At 53.8% G+C, this 15,889-nt stretch overlaps 1 protein-coding gene across 1 annotated transcript; it reads left to right on the top strand.

Moving 5' to 3' along the window:
- Positions 1–7,116: 7,116 nt before the first annotated feature.
- COL26b_001162 (uncharacterized protein) lies at positions 7,117–8,793 on the top strand (the record flags this gene model as incomplete). Its single annotated transcript, XM_053174120.1, has 7 exons — positions 7,117–7,240; positions 7,430–7,602; positions 7,658–7,776; positions 7,828–7,955; positions 8,008–8,116; positions 8,171–8,241; positions 8,297–8,793. The coding sequence occupies 7 exons, from the start codon at positions 7,117–7,119 to the stop codon at positions 8,791–8,793; spliced, it is 1,221 nt and encodes a 406-aa protein (XP_053041830.1).
- Positions 8,794–15,889: the final 7,096 nt, after the last annotated feature.

Below are 15,889 nucleotides of genomic sequence, written 5' to 3'. Positions count from 1 at the left end.
ACCTAACTGCCTCCGACATGAGCATATCAACTAGGCGATGGGCGCATAAGGCATATCGAACTTGCAGTTGCAGAGGCTGCAACAAAATTGACGAAGGAGAGAACGACATTGAAAGCAGCATATCGACAACACACTGCGATGATCCAGGGGGCCCTGTTCAAGCGCAAAAGCGGGCAAGTACCCCTTTTTCGCTTCTTCGACGGATAGAATTTGGCGTTACAGGAATAAAGTCATACCGGCGGACACTTTCAGCATTGTACGGCGTTTAGCGGACATGGAACCACGACGGACTGGTGGTCACTGGCGAACCCTAATACTTTCGACCGGGAGACGGAGGGCGACTGTATGTTTGGTGGACTGGGAGGACTCAACGTTCATGGCATTGAATACGAATCACAATGGGCTACGTTGGCCAGGAAAGGCAGGTTCGAGGAAAACAGAGGCCCAGACATGGAGGGTCATGAAGCATCTCATCCACGATTGATCACGAAGCAAGCACACGTTCTTGGTGGCATTCACGACGGTACATAGATAGAAGAATGGTGAATGAAGATTTGAATTACTTGACTCGAGTAGCGGCAGTGACTTTTGCTTGACCTCGGCAGGCTGGGCCACTAGGGCCGGCGTTTTGGACATGCTTGTTCGTTTTGGTGGAGGATGGAGGAAACGCCGAGACAACGATGGACAAGCCACAAAGGCGCGGCCAGTTAATGGGAAGCCAAACCGACTCAGCCGGCGTTTTGATTCGAGAGAGGCCGAAAGGATTCGTTGCCTTTGGTTTTCCCCCCTGTGTCTCTCTGTCTCTGTGTCTCTCTCGCAGATCTTTGAGCGGGGGGATCTACCTCACCCACTCTCACTCCTCAGCCTGCTAGCCTCGTTACGTCTCGGTGCCCTTCCCTCTCTCTGTTGCCCGGCTGGCAATAGAACTGGCGGCGGCGGAGTGGTGGAGGAGGAGGAGGAGGAGGAGGAGGAGGAGAGGAACGCTGAGCTGGAGCTAGCCTCGACTTGGTAATCCAGCCCACCGGAGGGGAGGGACGGGACGGGATGGGATTTTGCCGTTTCTTTTGCTTTCGCTGGGGGCTAGTCTGGGCGATAGTCAGGGGAGGCCACGGGGGGCTAGAGGCGTTCATCATGGCGGATGTTGTGTGCTTCGTCGCTGTCCCGTCCTCCCCCAAGTGCCGATCTGTCTGGATTTGGGGGGCATGGTGAAGGACCGGTTGTTCATTCCGCTGGCTTGGCATTTCCGAGGCATCGTGACGGACTCTTGTGGCGAGTGGGGGAGGCAGCAGTGGACAATCACAATATCTGCAGGTTGATTGTGATGTTCCAAAAGGCTTGATTCAGGTTGTCAGGTCACGCACAACGGTCTTGAACTGGCCGAATGGCCTTGCACTTCTTTTGCTGGAGAATGCCGGCACGACGAGAGAATTCAATCACCGGGTTCCTGGGCTCCGGGCGAGGCGGCGTCTGAATCCACAATGCCAAGTCGGGAGTGAGATGCCTTGCCAACCTCTCTGGAATGCAGAAGCTCAAAGGACCGTACCGCCCTCTATAGGGCTGTGGCGCGGTGATTCAATGCCATTCGACTGCGGAAACCTGGAATTGTCTTGGGAACTTTCTGATTCCCTAAACCGTCACTACCGAAAATGCGACTCTTTAGGGTCGGCGAAGTCTGTTTTCAGAAGTGCTCACGGCGAATCTGGGTGTGGCTGTTGTGGGCTTAGCATCACGCGGATCCCAGGTAGACTCCGGCCATGTCTCAGAGGTTAAACAACAAGCTTGAAGTCCTTTTGATCTTCGATAAATTTGTCAAGGGCGTGTTTTCGAATTCCATTGCTTCTCTGTCGACTGGCAACGTGAACGCCTCGAAGAACGGGGCTGGCGGCATCTTCCACACGTTGCGCGCGTGTGCAAATCCACGCAGTTCAGCCCGCACGTCTATCAGCTGGGGAACGAAACGTGTCGTGAGCGTGGGCGTATCCTTCAGGTAGGCGTTTGGGTTTGCGCCAAAGGAAGCCCTCAGAATCGTTGGAATGTCAGGTGTCTTGGTGAGAGTTGGGGACTACGAGGCAGCCTCCAGGTCTCAGACACGGACGCTTCCGTGAATGAAACTAATCGAAATATCGATCGCTGAGAGGCGTCTCGGAGATCTAAGGCTGATCGAGGAGTGTTCCGCGACGCATCGAAATACTACGGTGGGTTCGCGAAAAAGGGGGCGGGCGAAGCAGAAACAACTAGCTCACGGCGCCGTCGTACGTAATAAACCAGGAGTGTGAGACTGCCGAAGAGAAGGGCGTGCCGGTCTAGTTGAAAACGAGGCAAGCCGGCGATGCTAGCCCTTAAAGCAGTCTGGCATGTGGGCGTCGTGGTGTATCATCGTGTTCCCGACGTGGCTGACGATGTGTGGCTAAACGGTGATGACATGGGTGGTGGTTGATGCCGGGCCAATCAACCGCCTGTGGACCCTTTTTTTTTGTCCTTCCTTGGTTGAGGCCGCACTTTCCCCAGACAAGTGAAGTCGAGGTCGAGGTGTGGCACGGTCCCTCCGTTCCCGCCGAGGCGAGCAGGAACAACCAGCAATTCCGGCAGGATGCTGTCCGTGAGAGCTTCGGAGATGTGGCTTGCGCTCACGGGCCCTTCTCAGCGGGGCGGGATCCCGCAGAAGCCGCTGTCATTGGATGTTTGGGGTTGGGCAAAAGCGGGGTTTCGTTCTTCCGAGAAAGTCGTCCACCAAAAAAAGGTTTGGTCCCTGCGCCGTCGTCCAGCTGGGGCCGGATGAATTGGCGCAATTGTCCAATGGCAACACGACATTCTCTCCTCGGGCTGCTTGTCTCATTGCTTGCTTATCCTGTCTTCTTGTCAACCGCTTGTTTCTCCCTGATACCCGGGGCCTGGGAATACCTTTCTGTCTAGTCGCACCTCGCATATCCTCCTCGGGTCCTCGTGATCCAGCGTCGGGCGCCCCAGATCTTCGTTCTTCAGTTCGCTTATCCTCTGGCATGGGCAACTGCAGCCGCAGGCTCGCAGACTTGGCTAGATCCTGTATGGTCGCGTTTTTGGGTTGGATTGCATTACGGGATTTGCGTCCGCCGCCGTCGCACACCATCTAGCGCATAATGGCCAACATGGAGAGTGCAACCTCAGCTCGGGTGTCGTTTCTGGGACTGCAGGCCCTGCTCTCGCAACATGTTGAATGGTACAGCGCAGCGTGCAAACGGGAGACAAACGCCTCGACGACGACGACGACATCTCCTCGGCCAAGGCCACGCGCCTGACGTACATACTGCAACGCAGGCGAGCTTTGAGACCGGCTGCACGAAAGCGAGGGCGGGGAGAGGAGGGTGAATGGCAAGCAAGACGGGGTCTAGCAGGTGTCGGTGCCACGCATCTATCTGCATGGCGTTTCTGTCCATCTGCACGAACTGAGTGCACGGTGGTGTCCTGCCTCCTTCCCAAATCCACCCCACGAGAGGTTTTCCGGCTGGCAGCCACATCTCAGCCACCAGACCGAGCACGACACTGGACTTGCCTGCCGGACAACTGATCCCTCCGGCCTCGGGTATTTCCTCATCAGACAGACCTGCTGGCGTTATGAAGAGGAAATGCACTATGGAGCAAGCGTCCGCGGAAAGTCCCCCGCTGCACAAAACACACAAAAGTCTGGACGACGATCTTACACGACACTTTGCGGATTATGCCTCCCTTTCCTAGACGGCCATTGCGACATCCGTGGCTCGCAAAGCTCTCAAGCTCCAACCAGCCCCGGTAACCTCCGCGTCTCACCATCTGCCTAGCCTCTGCCCAATCTCTCCTTTCCGTCAACGCGGTTGGCTGGCTGCCATCTGGATGTCCTCCGACAACGCTCGACCCGCTAGCTGACGATGAGGAAGATCTACCCTTCGTGCCTCCTGCAGCTCCGTGAGTTGTCTCGGTGTTAGGTGCTAAGGTCAGCCGCACCCTCGAGCACACAATTGCCTTGGGCTGTTTGGCGTGGCGCGCATGAGCTTGAACGAGGAGGAAACCGCGGATTCGCATATCGAGGGGCACAGTCTCAACGCAGATTCAATAAGCTCAGCGACCGTTTGTTCTGGCTTCTTGGCCCTCGTTGAACCACTGCTTAGTGGTTCTCATGGTCCCCTTTTCCTTCGATTATGGGCGCTGGCAATGGCACGCCAGATGACCCGGCTCAAACGTTCGACCGAACTCTAGATCGTGACGATGATGCAAGATTGCCCGCATGTCCCGCCCACCCACAGACTCGAAAAGCCAGAAACAACTATATTGCACAAAGACTTCTCAATCAAACGCTAAACCGATCGTGCATCGAAGGTATGGCATTTGGGATTTGCGGAGGTGCGGCGAGGGCGCCGAGGACTCGAACAACGGTCAAAAAAGAAAGAAAAACATAAATCAAAGATGAAAGCGAAGCGAGCGATCTGACATCTTGGCCGTGAGTGCTGCTCGCCGGTCAGCCGGCGCTCTGCCACTTTCTTCCATCCATCTCGTGTTCTTCCTTTCCCTCAGGTTCATTTGCAGTCATTTAACCCCAATCGCAGAGTTGAACTTTCAAACCTTCTTTTTTGGATCGTCCATCCTTCTAGCAGATACCGCTCGAGGCTGTGAGGTCACCGTCGGCCGTAAGACTTTTCTTAGTCGGCCTTTTCGGCGAATACTTGAATCTACATGGCCAGGCGGCTATAGTGCTCTTTCTTGGAGTCTTTCCCGCCGGATGAGGCGTGGAAGATCCAGGCAGGTCTCACATCGGTAGCTCGCCCACATCGGGATCCATTTAGTCCCAACTACCTGAAATGCGGATACGCTTGTCGATCTCTCCGTTCCCCAGGAATGCGTCTGTTTTAGTTGCGGGAATGGGTCTCACAGATCCGCCGTGCGTACAGCTCTTCTTTGTTGCTGCTGCTGCTGCTGCGCAAGAACCAAATGGAGACCCCGTCCGTCGTTCGGCCGCGCAACCGCGGAGCCGTGACGATGCGAAAGCCCACAGCCTCAAAATCAGCAAAAGAAGGGACCCAATATGCCAGGGGGTCAGGGCTGGCGGCGTCCCGTGTGCCGCAGACTAGATTGCTCGCGCAGCTCGAACAATATCCTCAGCGGAACATTGATCGTCAGAGGCGCTCGGTGGAGGAAGATGAGCAGCAGTGGCAGCAAGTCACGGGGAAAGGGTCCATGCTACAGACGTCCAGCCATGTTTCTAGCCTGCCGTCTTTTCTTTGTGGCGGACAGCTCCTGAAGCGAAACTACGCCAATGCTGGTGCTGGCTAGCGCGGGACGTCCGCATGTCCGCACTTCTTCCCGCAGTAGTCGATATCTGTCAAGGAGTGTGGATGGCGGTGGCGGTGGACAGACGGTGAAGCCTGCCTGTGCCTAACGATGCAAATAATACGTCGTTAGGTTGCCTTGAGGCGAGATAGGGCTTCTTCGTTGGACCTGGTCAACATGGTGATTTAGCCCGGCGGACCGTCGATAGTGGACCGCGCTGGTTGGTTGCTGGACGGGATCGGCAGCCAGGTTCGACCATGGTCCCCTGTCGCCCCGTTGCAGATACTCAGCTGTTGCGTCGTCTGGTTGGAGGCATGCTTGGTAGCTTCTGCTAGGCCAGCGTGCACACACAGCAGAACAGCTGCAAAGCCAACGGAAGCTCCCACCACCATCACCGCTCGGTGGATGGGCCTTCCTGTCGCGGATTTCTACTTTGTGCCTTTGACCTGCAGGCGAGAAACCCAGAGACACCCGACGAGAGCGAGAGAGAGACGGGAAAACACACATCGGATTAGAGTTTATCTCTCGTAACGATGTGCCCCTCCACCTCGACTCAGGCACCCTGTCCCCCGTCCCGTCACCGTGACATGAGCTTGGCCACGAAACAGCCTTTGGCTGCTGTGTTTCCTGTCGTCACCTGTGTCTGGGGTGCTGCAGTCTTCAACCCGATGAGGTCCTTGTTCCTACCTTTTGCCTCACCGTTTTCTCCGAGGGCTGGAACCTGACCCGACGGAATGTGCTTCCCTGCTGTCTTTACCATGTATTGTATGAGAGAACTCTGTCTCTGCCTACAGTACGTAAATGCTCTTTTGTGTATGTATGTGTGCACGAGCACACGTCTTCTCCGAGCCGTTACCACCTCTCCCTTGCATCCTCATTTCCGTTTCTCACGAGACTGCGGCTGGGTACCGCGGTACGTGTACAAACCGTTTCTCCTCATTATTAGCCCCAAAAGAATCCATCAGAGTCTGTCTGTCGCTTTGGAATCCCCTTCCTTGTGGCTTGCATCAGGGGCCGCTAGCTATCCCAATGATACTCGTCGTACCTACATGCTACTAAGCGGTAGCACATTTTCACTGTTCAACGCCGTCACTTGTTTAAAACACCAAGATCGTACTAGCATTTCTTGGCCGGTGGCTTGCTCCGAGTCAACCAGCTGCAGCCGGACCTAGACCGGTAGCTGCCACAAAAAAAGAAGAAGAAACCGAGCAGAAACGCCGTTTTTTTCTTCTTCTCATGCTAAGTGGGCTTGAGTCTTACTTACTATTGACCATTCAGCTGGGCATCACGTACGTCTCTGGATGGATGCGCCCCTCCCCCCCCTCCCCTGCCTTCACATTACCCACCAGGAGGAGAAGGAAGACGAAGGAAAGAGACGTAGGCACGGATAAGTTTATTCCTCTTCGCCTGCAAGTCTGCTTTCCCACCCCTTGCCTCTAGCGCATCGGAACTCCTCCATCCTTGTAGCAGCACTGGCTTTTTGGGCTGTCTGTACCGTACCGCACTTTAGCTTGCCCCTCTCACCCGTCCGTCCTTGCACGTACGCTTCGATCACCTGTTGGACGAAACTTAAAGACGGTTGTGTCCCCCTCCCAGACATTGCGAGACGAAGGTAGCTCGGACACCCAAACCGTCGATCTCCTGCCTATAGCGTTCCCGGTTTGTCTTTGGTATATAGTTCTTCTGGCCCTTTTACACCTCTGCTCGGAGCCTCTCGTTACTTCCCCATGTACGAAAGATCGTGACACCGAAAAACGAATCCCTCGACATCGCCTTTTCCGTCACCTCCCTCCCCTTGCGACGACCACCCGAGGGCATCAACACAGATATCGGGACATGATGGCTCCAATGGTGCTCCCCCGAGCGGACCCCGCCGGGCTGCACACGGTAGAGCCTTTGGCGGGCACGGTGATGAGCGTCATCATCTGTCTGGTTTCCATCAGTATCATCTCAGGCTTCATTGGTATGTGGATATCGCGGGAAGCGGGTGGATCAGTGGGGGCCACGACCGGGATGCTAATGAGACCTTGCAGCCCAAAGAAGTTCTGCGATAAAACAGTGGAGGAGGATACCGTTCGTGGTGTGGTGTAAGTCGAATACACGGCAAACCAGTAATACAGGGAGGACAACACATACTAACGACAGCCTCAAGTGGTGCTATTAATCTACCTCGACTCATACCTATTCGTCTTCGTCACCGCGGTTCTACAATTCGCCCTCGGCGTCAACACGAACATCCAAATTTGCGACGGCGCCATTCTGCTATGCCTCGTTTGCTACATCACGACGAAAGTGTTGATCTACCTGTTCCTGGTTGAGAAAGCAGTGCGTACCCTGTGTTTCGGGAAAGGAGGTTGAAGGATGGGAAATTGGCTAACAGTCTGCGAAGCACATTATTCGAGGCGCGACGAAGCCACGGCTCAAGTCGAAGCTTTACATTTTCAACTCGTTTGGCATGCTGGGCGTCTACGCAGTTATTGCCATTCTCAACTTTATCTTGTACGCGATCCGGAAACAACTCCAGATGGACGACAGCTAACAACGCTACAGCCGAATTACGAGGATAGACGACGGCCAGTGCTACATTGGTATGCAGAAGGTCTCGATGATACCTCTCATCTCCTTTGACGCCGTCGTCAACGTTTACCTGACTATCCTCTTCCTCATCCCCCTCAAGAGTAAGTCTTATCTACCCAGTCTACAAAAGCGCACCCACTAATCCAAGAACAGGTCTCTACTCTTTCAAAAACTTCCCCAAGACTCCTGCCAACGTCCGCTTGAGGACTGTCGCGTTGCGGACGTTCGTTGGTGCCCTGTGCACGCTTACCAGCAGCATCGTGTAAGTCGCGGGCAGATAACATGATTTAAGCTCAAAGTTTCTGACTCGCTCCAGGAACCTGACTGTATTGATGGCTCTTGACGGTGAGCCCGGCTGGGTTTGCCTCATGTGCTGCAACAGCGATAGTATGCTTCCCACCCAACCATATCCCTGCTTTTCATCGGCTGACTCCATCCCCAGTCCTCTTCTCTGCTGTTGTCGTCCAGTGGGTTACAAACAAGGATAACGCTGCCACGCAAGGCTCCTCAGGAGGTGCATCGCGCAGCAACGATGCGAACCCGTTCGTGGTCGATGACTTCCGTGGTGGACCTGAAGGCGGCTACTCACCTCACATCGCCCCGAGCCAGAAGCACGTCATGGATGACATGGGAGAGATCTCGCTCGACAGCGGCACCCGTTCCGAGTTCGCCAACAGCGACAAGGGTTCGAGCGAAGCGGAACGCCAACGCCACGCCTCTTCGGCGAGCACGATACCATCGACCGGCGCCGTGATGGTGACGACGACTATCAAGCGCGAATCGAAGCCCGGGCCGGCTCTTTTCGAGGAGATGCAAATCGAGGACGGGTACACAGCACCGCCCAGTAATGCATCATCTAGACCGATGAGCGGCAGGGATCAGGAATTCGATAACTACACCAGGGGATCGCGGACGAAAATCACGGCCGGCAAGCGTTGATTGAGGACGATCGAGAAAAGGGCATTCCCACTGCTTTTGGTCTGTCACAGGCGGCATCATGTCCAGGGATCGCTTTCCTCATTTCCCGGCGCGCAACGGTTCCAAACTTACACACAACATCATTGGCGTCACAACGGTTGCTTTTTCTTTTCTTTTTGGGGGATCGGACTGCCCTCACGGGGGTTCTAGGACGAAAGACACCACCGGAGTCAACATATTTCTTTTTTCTTGATATCACGACATTATGAGCTCTACGATGGGCTGGATGTCTTGTCTTTGTTTCTTTTTTCTATCTCCATCTATATACACGGGCAATATGGTTGTTATTTGGTGACGGGCTTGGTTGGTATTGGATAAGGTTACTGGGACATACACGAGGATAACCGGAAATGACGAATCTCTACGGCTCATATGAACTCTTTTGGTGTTTTGGCAAGAGAACAGGCTCACTCTCAAGAGGACGTGGGAATTTTCAGAACATGGGGTCATTTTCCGCATGAAGAGACAGTGAAAATGGCGATGGGTAGGAAAATGGGGTTTCTTGCACCAGTCACGAAAACCAACAGGGTTGGACGGATCAGCGATCCGCAACGTTACGCCGCGAGCATTACCAGCAGCACCGGCTGCAATAGTCGATACCAAGAAGTCTTATCAGAATAAAGTATCACAACACGTGAGAGAAACAGATCCAAGAACCTCGTGTCCTGCAGTGTTCGTCGCGCATTACGTGGGCCAGGAATGGGACCCTTCGCCACAATCTCGATCAAATAAGCTCACATCTAGTGACTGAACATTTGCCTTTTGGAACTTTGGGACGTGATTTGCTCTCCAGAGAAGAGGAGCCAAGGCGGCGCCATTCACTAACCACAACTGATGCCAGACCGATGGACTGCTGCAGCTGCTGCAGAATCCGCCACCCAAGTTTAGTCCGGATTTCCCACGTGCTTGATGTTTTCGCCTCCTCCTTTCACATCTGCCGAACGTGCTTCTACGGCTCTTCTAGCGAACCTTGGACGTTTTGTTGCACCTGGAAATCGTGTCGAGCGGCGGCGGGACGCCATGTGTCACACGTCGTACAACATGTACCCGAGTGCGCGGGCGTCGGAACTTGACTTCCATGCCACGTTTTATTCGTTTTTGCCCTCTTTTCTATGTATTCATGTACTGCTTTTGACCCTAGTGTCTCGTAATCTCAGATATCGCCCATCCTATGAACGGGGATGAATGCGACCAGGGAGGCAGGGGGCCCAGGGTCAACACGCGCTTTCGGGACGTTGATTGTAATGCGAAAGGAGGACTCAACGCATACACGTGGCTCAGAGATCCTCCGAAATCTTCGCTCTCTCATATCGGTCAGACCCTTGCTACTACTACTACATCTACGAAGCGATTTACCTCATGGAGTAGGTATGTAGTCAGTTGGTCGAATAAGCGAAATAAAGAAAAAAGAAGCTCCGGAACTCGAGACTCGGGTCTTCTTCATCGGGAGCTGAAAACAATGCGATATTGCGGCCTTCTTGTCCGCTCCCAAAGCGAAAGCGCCCGTTCACCCATCAAAGACCAGCCACATGAAGGGCTGCCCTGACCTGCCCTTCAGAATTACTCCCATGACTCTGCTCGTTGTCGTTTTCTCTACGAGCTTTCTGTCCGCCCAAGTCATGTAGGTGAAGCTGGGGGCTTGAGCTGCGCCGTAGCAATCGTCCCAGCCCCCAAGGCCAGGAAAGCCTGTCGTTTCCCCGGTCTTGGCTACCTTCGCGGCCCCTCTGTTCCGTTTACCTTGCCGCTGCTCCACTCTGCGTGCGGGTTGTTGAAAACGGAGGGTCCTTCGGGGGAGGAGGAGGCATCACCCATGAAGCTTATCCGCAGTCGACGAATGTCGAGTCACCAGAAGCAAACAAAGTTGCATTCCTGACTCTGGACGCTTGGGCGCCTCAGCCTGCTATCTCTCTCCCTTCTTCACCGGTGTTTGCTTGAGCTGCGCAAGAGCCAAGAATTGGCCCCTCGAGCTGTAAGTGTTGTATGATTTTAACTCGGACTACCGCTTCTCGGGATTTGCTACCGTAGCAGAGAAGAGCACGTAAGCGCCGGTCTCGTCTAACAAGACCCCTTGTTTATCTCTGAGGCCTGTCTTCCGGGCAACGTGCATGCTTGTATATAGTCGGTTACATTGCTGCGTAAACATGATTGAAAACAGCGGCTGCGTTGGTTTTGAGAGAAGGGTGCGGGCCCATCAAAAAAAAGCACTGCACCAGGCTGGGCAGACTCTCTGCAAGAGCAGAGATGGTGACATCTTGCGCATTGTCCTGTTGAAGCATGGGCATGAAGCATTGGGCAAGGCCCGGGCAGCAGCTATTCTGCGGGCATTGGCCCTCTTGATGGGGACTCCCCCGGATCATTCAAACCGCATGCAGGGCGTCCGTGTTAATCCTCGCGAATTCTTCGCTCTTTCTTGCGTCTTGACAGCTGACTTGGAGCATTTCACAGGATGCATTGGCTCTCTCTCTCGGCAGACGTTCCGAACCGGCGCTTATTCGTTTCCTACGTGCCGAAGAGAAGAAAGGCACTTTATATTACACATGTCAGGGAGGAGGAAGCAGTGTGTGCTTGGCTAGCAAAGCGCACCCAAAAAAAAAAAAAAAGAAGAAGTATGTTCTTGTTTGCATCTCATTCGGTCAGAACTTCTACCTCGCACGCGCCGTTGGATTACGAAAGAGTAGCAGAAGCAGCGACCACTCAGAACGAAGAAGCACTGGCGTGGTGGCGGGCACCTTGTCCAATCTTTTCTCCCTCCCCCCAAGCAAGCGAGGCGCAATACAAAAAGATGAGATAAAGTGTAGCGGGAGGGAGGGTTGATGCGTCAAACCCTAGCACTGCGGGCAAAAAGCGTACCGCCCTCGCAGTGTCCGCGCATCATCACGCAATAACATCCCAAAACGGCAAGTCGATGGAAAACCACATGGAACGGTTTGTATCTTCGGGTGTTGGAAAAGTTCAAGGGTAGCATTACAGAAGGACAAACAAACGAAGAGGAGGGGGGGAGGAGTGAGGAGGAGGTGGGAGGCGAAACGAAGATGAGATTAGAGATCTATCTACCGAGAAACCCAGATCTGCCGTATCCCGCAGCGTAGCTTCGCTTCTTCGTACTAGGCAGCCAGCACCACGTGTTGCGGTTTGCATGTAGCCAGTCGGAAGCCATGTTTGTGGTGTTACCGTGGCCAAAAGGCTAAGAAGCTCATCCTCCGCCCAATAAGCCATTGAGTGCGGCGAATACGGTCCCAACCGTAGGATGATACTATGTAAGCAAGTATGCGGCGCTAGGGATGCATGGAAGAAGGATGAATAGAAGCAAGCTCGGAAAAGTGTAGGGTTGGGTTCTTGATGAACCGGTCGTTATGGAGGTGAGAGCTGATACCACGTCAAGACGGAAAAGTCAGGCTACAGCAGACGTCAGGTCAGCATACTATGACATCTGAAAGCTACCATCGCCCTCCAATGTGTCGCTGCGCCAAGGAGGCGTTATCTCGTATGTCTCGCCAGAGCCGCACCACGTCTCGTGGACCTTCCTCTGATATGCCGCCGCATTGAAGAGCCGGACGGAAGCGGTGTGGGAAAGAAAGATGGCAGGACTCGACAGTGGTATCAACTTACACCAGCCACAGACACTGCCATCTCTTCAGCTCGCGTGACATGCCGGGTTCATCTGCAACGCAGCGTTGTCAATGGGGAGACCACACGAAAGCCGCTTCTACCGCCGGCCTATCCCCACATCACCGACTCAGGACCGGGGGAAGTTGTGTACAATGTCTCCAGACTTCAGCCCCTCCCCCGGTCCAGCTCGGAGCGCTGCGACGTATCCACACCGAGAAATGTCCCAAGCTCCCTCCCCCCCTTCCCCTCCATCAGCCGGGGAATAGCGGTCGGTTCGACGTGTGCAAAAAGTATCCCTACTTTTCGTCTCATCGAAGAAAGCCAAGAGGCCAAAGAGACGGGAGAAACATCCTTCTTCATGCACCGTCCACCCCTGCTACGACGTGCTTCCCCTCACGAGTCATGTATCAAAACCAGCTTCTACGCTACGCTTGCCTTCCATTCTCTCCTTCTCTGGCTCACTTACATGTGCCTCCATCCCCGTCCTCCGCACACATACTTACACACACACACACACTCATCGACCAACTCCACCAGCCCAACCAACAAGAACGCAAAGACAGCCCAACGCAACTCTACTCGACCTTTCCGCCCCCGGCCTCCCTGTCTTTCGACTGATTTTTACATCATTCCTGCCTTTAGTCTTTTTCGTCCGTACGTGAAGGTTGCGTCGGAAACCCTCTCCGGGAACGAAGCTTCGAACTGGTTTTGAGGCAGTTTTTCTACTAGTCTACCGCGCCGCTACCTTGCCTTCGCCTTGCCCTGCCCCGTTGTCTAGCTGGCTGCCTGCATTGCGTGCGCGCAGCTGGATCTTGCCCATGCCCAAAGACATACAACTGTAGAGGTCTATCTTATGTATCCGAACGGCATAACTTGGAGACCGGACATCGGCTGAGTTTCCTGCAAGTGCGGAACCGCATCAAACTTGACCCCCTCTCCGTCTGGCTGACCACTAACAAAACGGTATGTGTTATTTACGATTCTTGTTGCATACTCTTTTTTAGCTGTTGGCCAGAATATGTATCTACAACACATCCGAAGCTAGCATGCAATAGACAGTTGGCCGGCTCTGGCTCGAGGGTCTATGTTTACACACAATCCGCCCTCATTGGTAAATTACAGACACACGCGACGACAGCAGCCACCAATTTCACACAGAGTTTTGGACAATGTCAGATATCGAGACGTCCCATCATCGGCATGCCGTTCAGTCGTCCGGCGCAATGGTGACACACACACACACACTCACTCACTCACACACTCACTCCGGCAGACCACTCGTTCGGTCGGCAATATCACCATTGGTGAGAATTCACCATCAACATGATAATGGGCAAATTCGACCAGAAATTCTCGGCCGTGGCGACAAACTGCCATTGTCAAACACATGGCAAATGGCACAATGCCGTCGATCACGATCGGATTTTTCCTCTTCGTCCTCAACACCATCTTTTCCATCGCTCTCTCCCTGACCGGATTGGACGCAGGTCACACTAGTTCTCTGCACGTAGCGTGTCAAACACGTGTGTAGAATACCAAACCGGCGGTGAAGAAGAACATGGCCCGGCGTGATGGCACCCTCAGGCGGCGGCCATTCTCATCTCCTTCCTCCGTCCGACGAGTCTTTGACCTCTGCTACACCATCACGACTGCCGTACTATGCATCCCATCGGTCTCCCCTTTCAAATTTTGGGATGTGGATTCGTGACAGGTAAAGCACGGAAAGAGCGGCACACCGGCGCCGAAGCTCTGTCTCTCTCGTACTTCCTCAGCATTGCCGAAAGGTAAGATCTGAAAACGCCGAAAACTGCACCCCTTTCCTTCCCTCTCATGTCCAGTCGGCACACCATGATCTGCGCACCATCAGATTCATCTCTTGAACCTGCGTCGGCCTGAACCATAGCGGACGTTGTCAAAACGTCTAAATTATCCCCACTACGTGACGTGAAATCGTGTACACGGGGTGGTTTATCCTATTCTGGCATTCTTTCGCCCCACGAGAGCATCATGATCTGCAGACATGTACATCATAGCCACCAACCCTGAAACCTAATTGAAGACGGATGACAGTTCTCACGAACTCTTCCGCCCTCCCCCACAAACCTCGCTGCCTTCCATACATAGTCCAACCCACCAAGACGGCGGCCATGGAAGGCGTTTGTCAGCAAGGAAGCGGCCCACGCAGGGCAGTCTTCATATATGGAGGAATATGCGTAATGCCACAACTCTAACGAGTCTGTTGAGTTTTGCATTTCTCCTACGTATGACCCCATACAAGCATCGCTGCGACTGCTTAGACGGCTCCCCACCTCGGGCCTTTATCCCGGAAAGCTAGAATAATGGAGAAGAAAGATGGAAGTCAGCATACAGTCATGGCCAATGAGACAACAAAGGCATACAAGGCTTACCTGCTGTAGGATCACAGGTGACACAGCGGTCCCCCCAACAACAAAGCTGTACGTCAGATTCAGAGGGCCTTCCTTCATCTTGCCTTGGCCCTACCTTCACTCTAGTCTTCACTGTGTGTCCACCACCACTAAAGGAAATGTCTCGTACGGCCCGATCAACGCACGGGCTCGTGACATCCGGCGGAAGTTTAAAGTGTGTACTCGCGCACACAAGCTGTTTGTGTCACCTCTCCCCAGTGCTCTAAAGACTCGGAGCGGCTGGTACGGGCCACGGCAGACAGTGGGGCTTGTGTCTGTGTGTCTTCGCGGGAAGGAACAGGGACTCGGAACAGCTTGTGACTTCGGGACCGAACCGTTTTTGTTGCCAGTGGCAATTACCCGTTGGTTGGCGGACCGCACACCTCTTCCTTCTACTGTCACCGTTTGACCAAAAGATCAACACCGTTTTCCCCCTCTACGGTAGCAGCAGGGCCCAGCTGCACGGGTCCAGGACAACAGAGTTCAAAGCATCGTCACAGCAAGGTCTTATGGAATAGGACAGCAGTTATTCCGTGCTTCTTCTTCTTCGGAGTTAGTTTGCACATGGCGCGGACTACAATGGGGTTTAATGGTTGTGGACGAATGACGTGGTCTTGGCGTAATGCCTGGTATTCCATTCCATGATTGTTTGTCTGATCGTAGCTCGTGAGTCTATCCTTTTGGTTCCTCGTAGGATCGTCCAAGAGCCAATTTCCCTTTTCTATGCCTCAAAAAGTCCGCAAACACCTTGCGTCGGGTATCCCATATTCTTGAGCCAACCCCGAACCGAAAAAAGAAGCATCCTGTGGGGAAATATCCAGCGAGTGACCACCCCCGGATGTGAAAAGACGAGAGTCCCGAAAAGGAAGAAAAGTAACTGTATGTACAGTAGAAGAAGAAGAGAGAAAGTGCCATCCACTTTCAGAAAGTTGTCCACCCTGAACCCCAGAAACCGAAGAAATGCCTGCCCATCCCAAAAGTGAAGCGCGCTCAAGAATCAAGTGATGCTGACTTGGAACTCC

Source organism: Colletotrichum chrysophilum, assembly GCF_026319265.1.
Source record: "Colletotrichum chrysophilum strain AFK26 chromosome Unknown scaffold_5, whole genome shotgun sequence".
In the NCBI taxonomy this organism is placed as follows: domain Eukaryota; kingdom Fungi; phylum Ascomycota; class Sordariomycetes; order Glomerellales; family Glomerellaceae; genus Colletotrichum; species Colletotrichum chrysophilum.
This window is presented reverse-complemented; position numbering and strand designations above follow the sequence as displayed.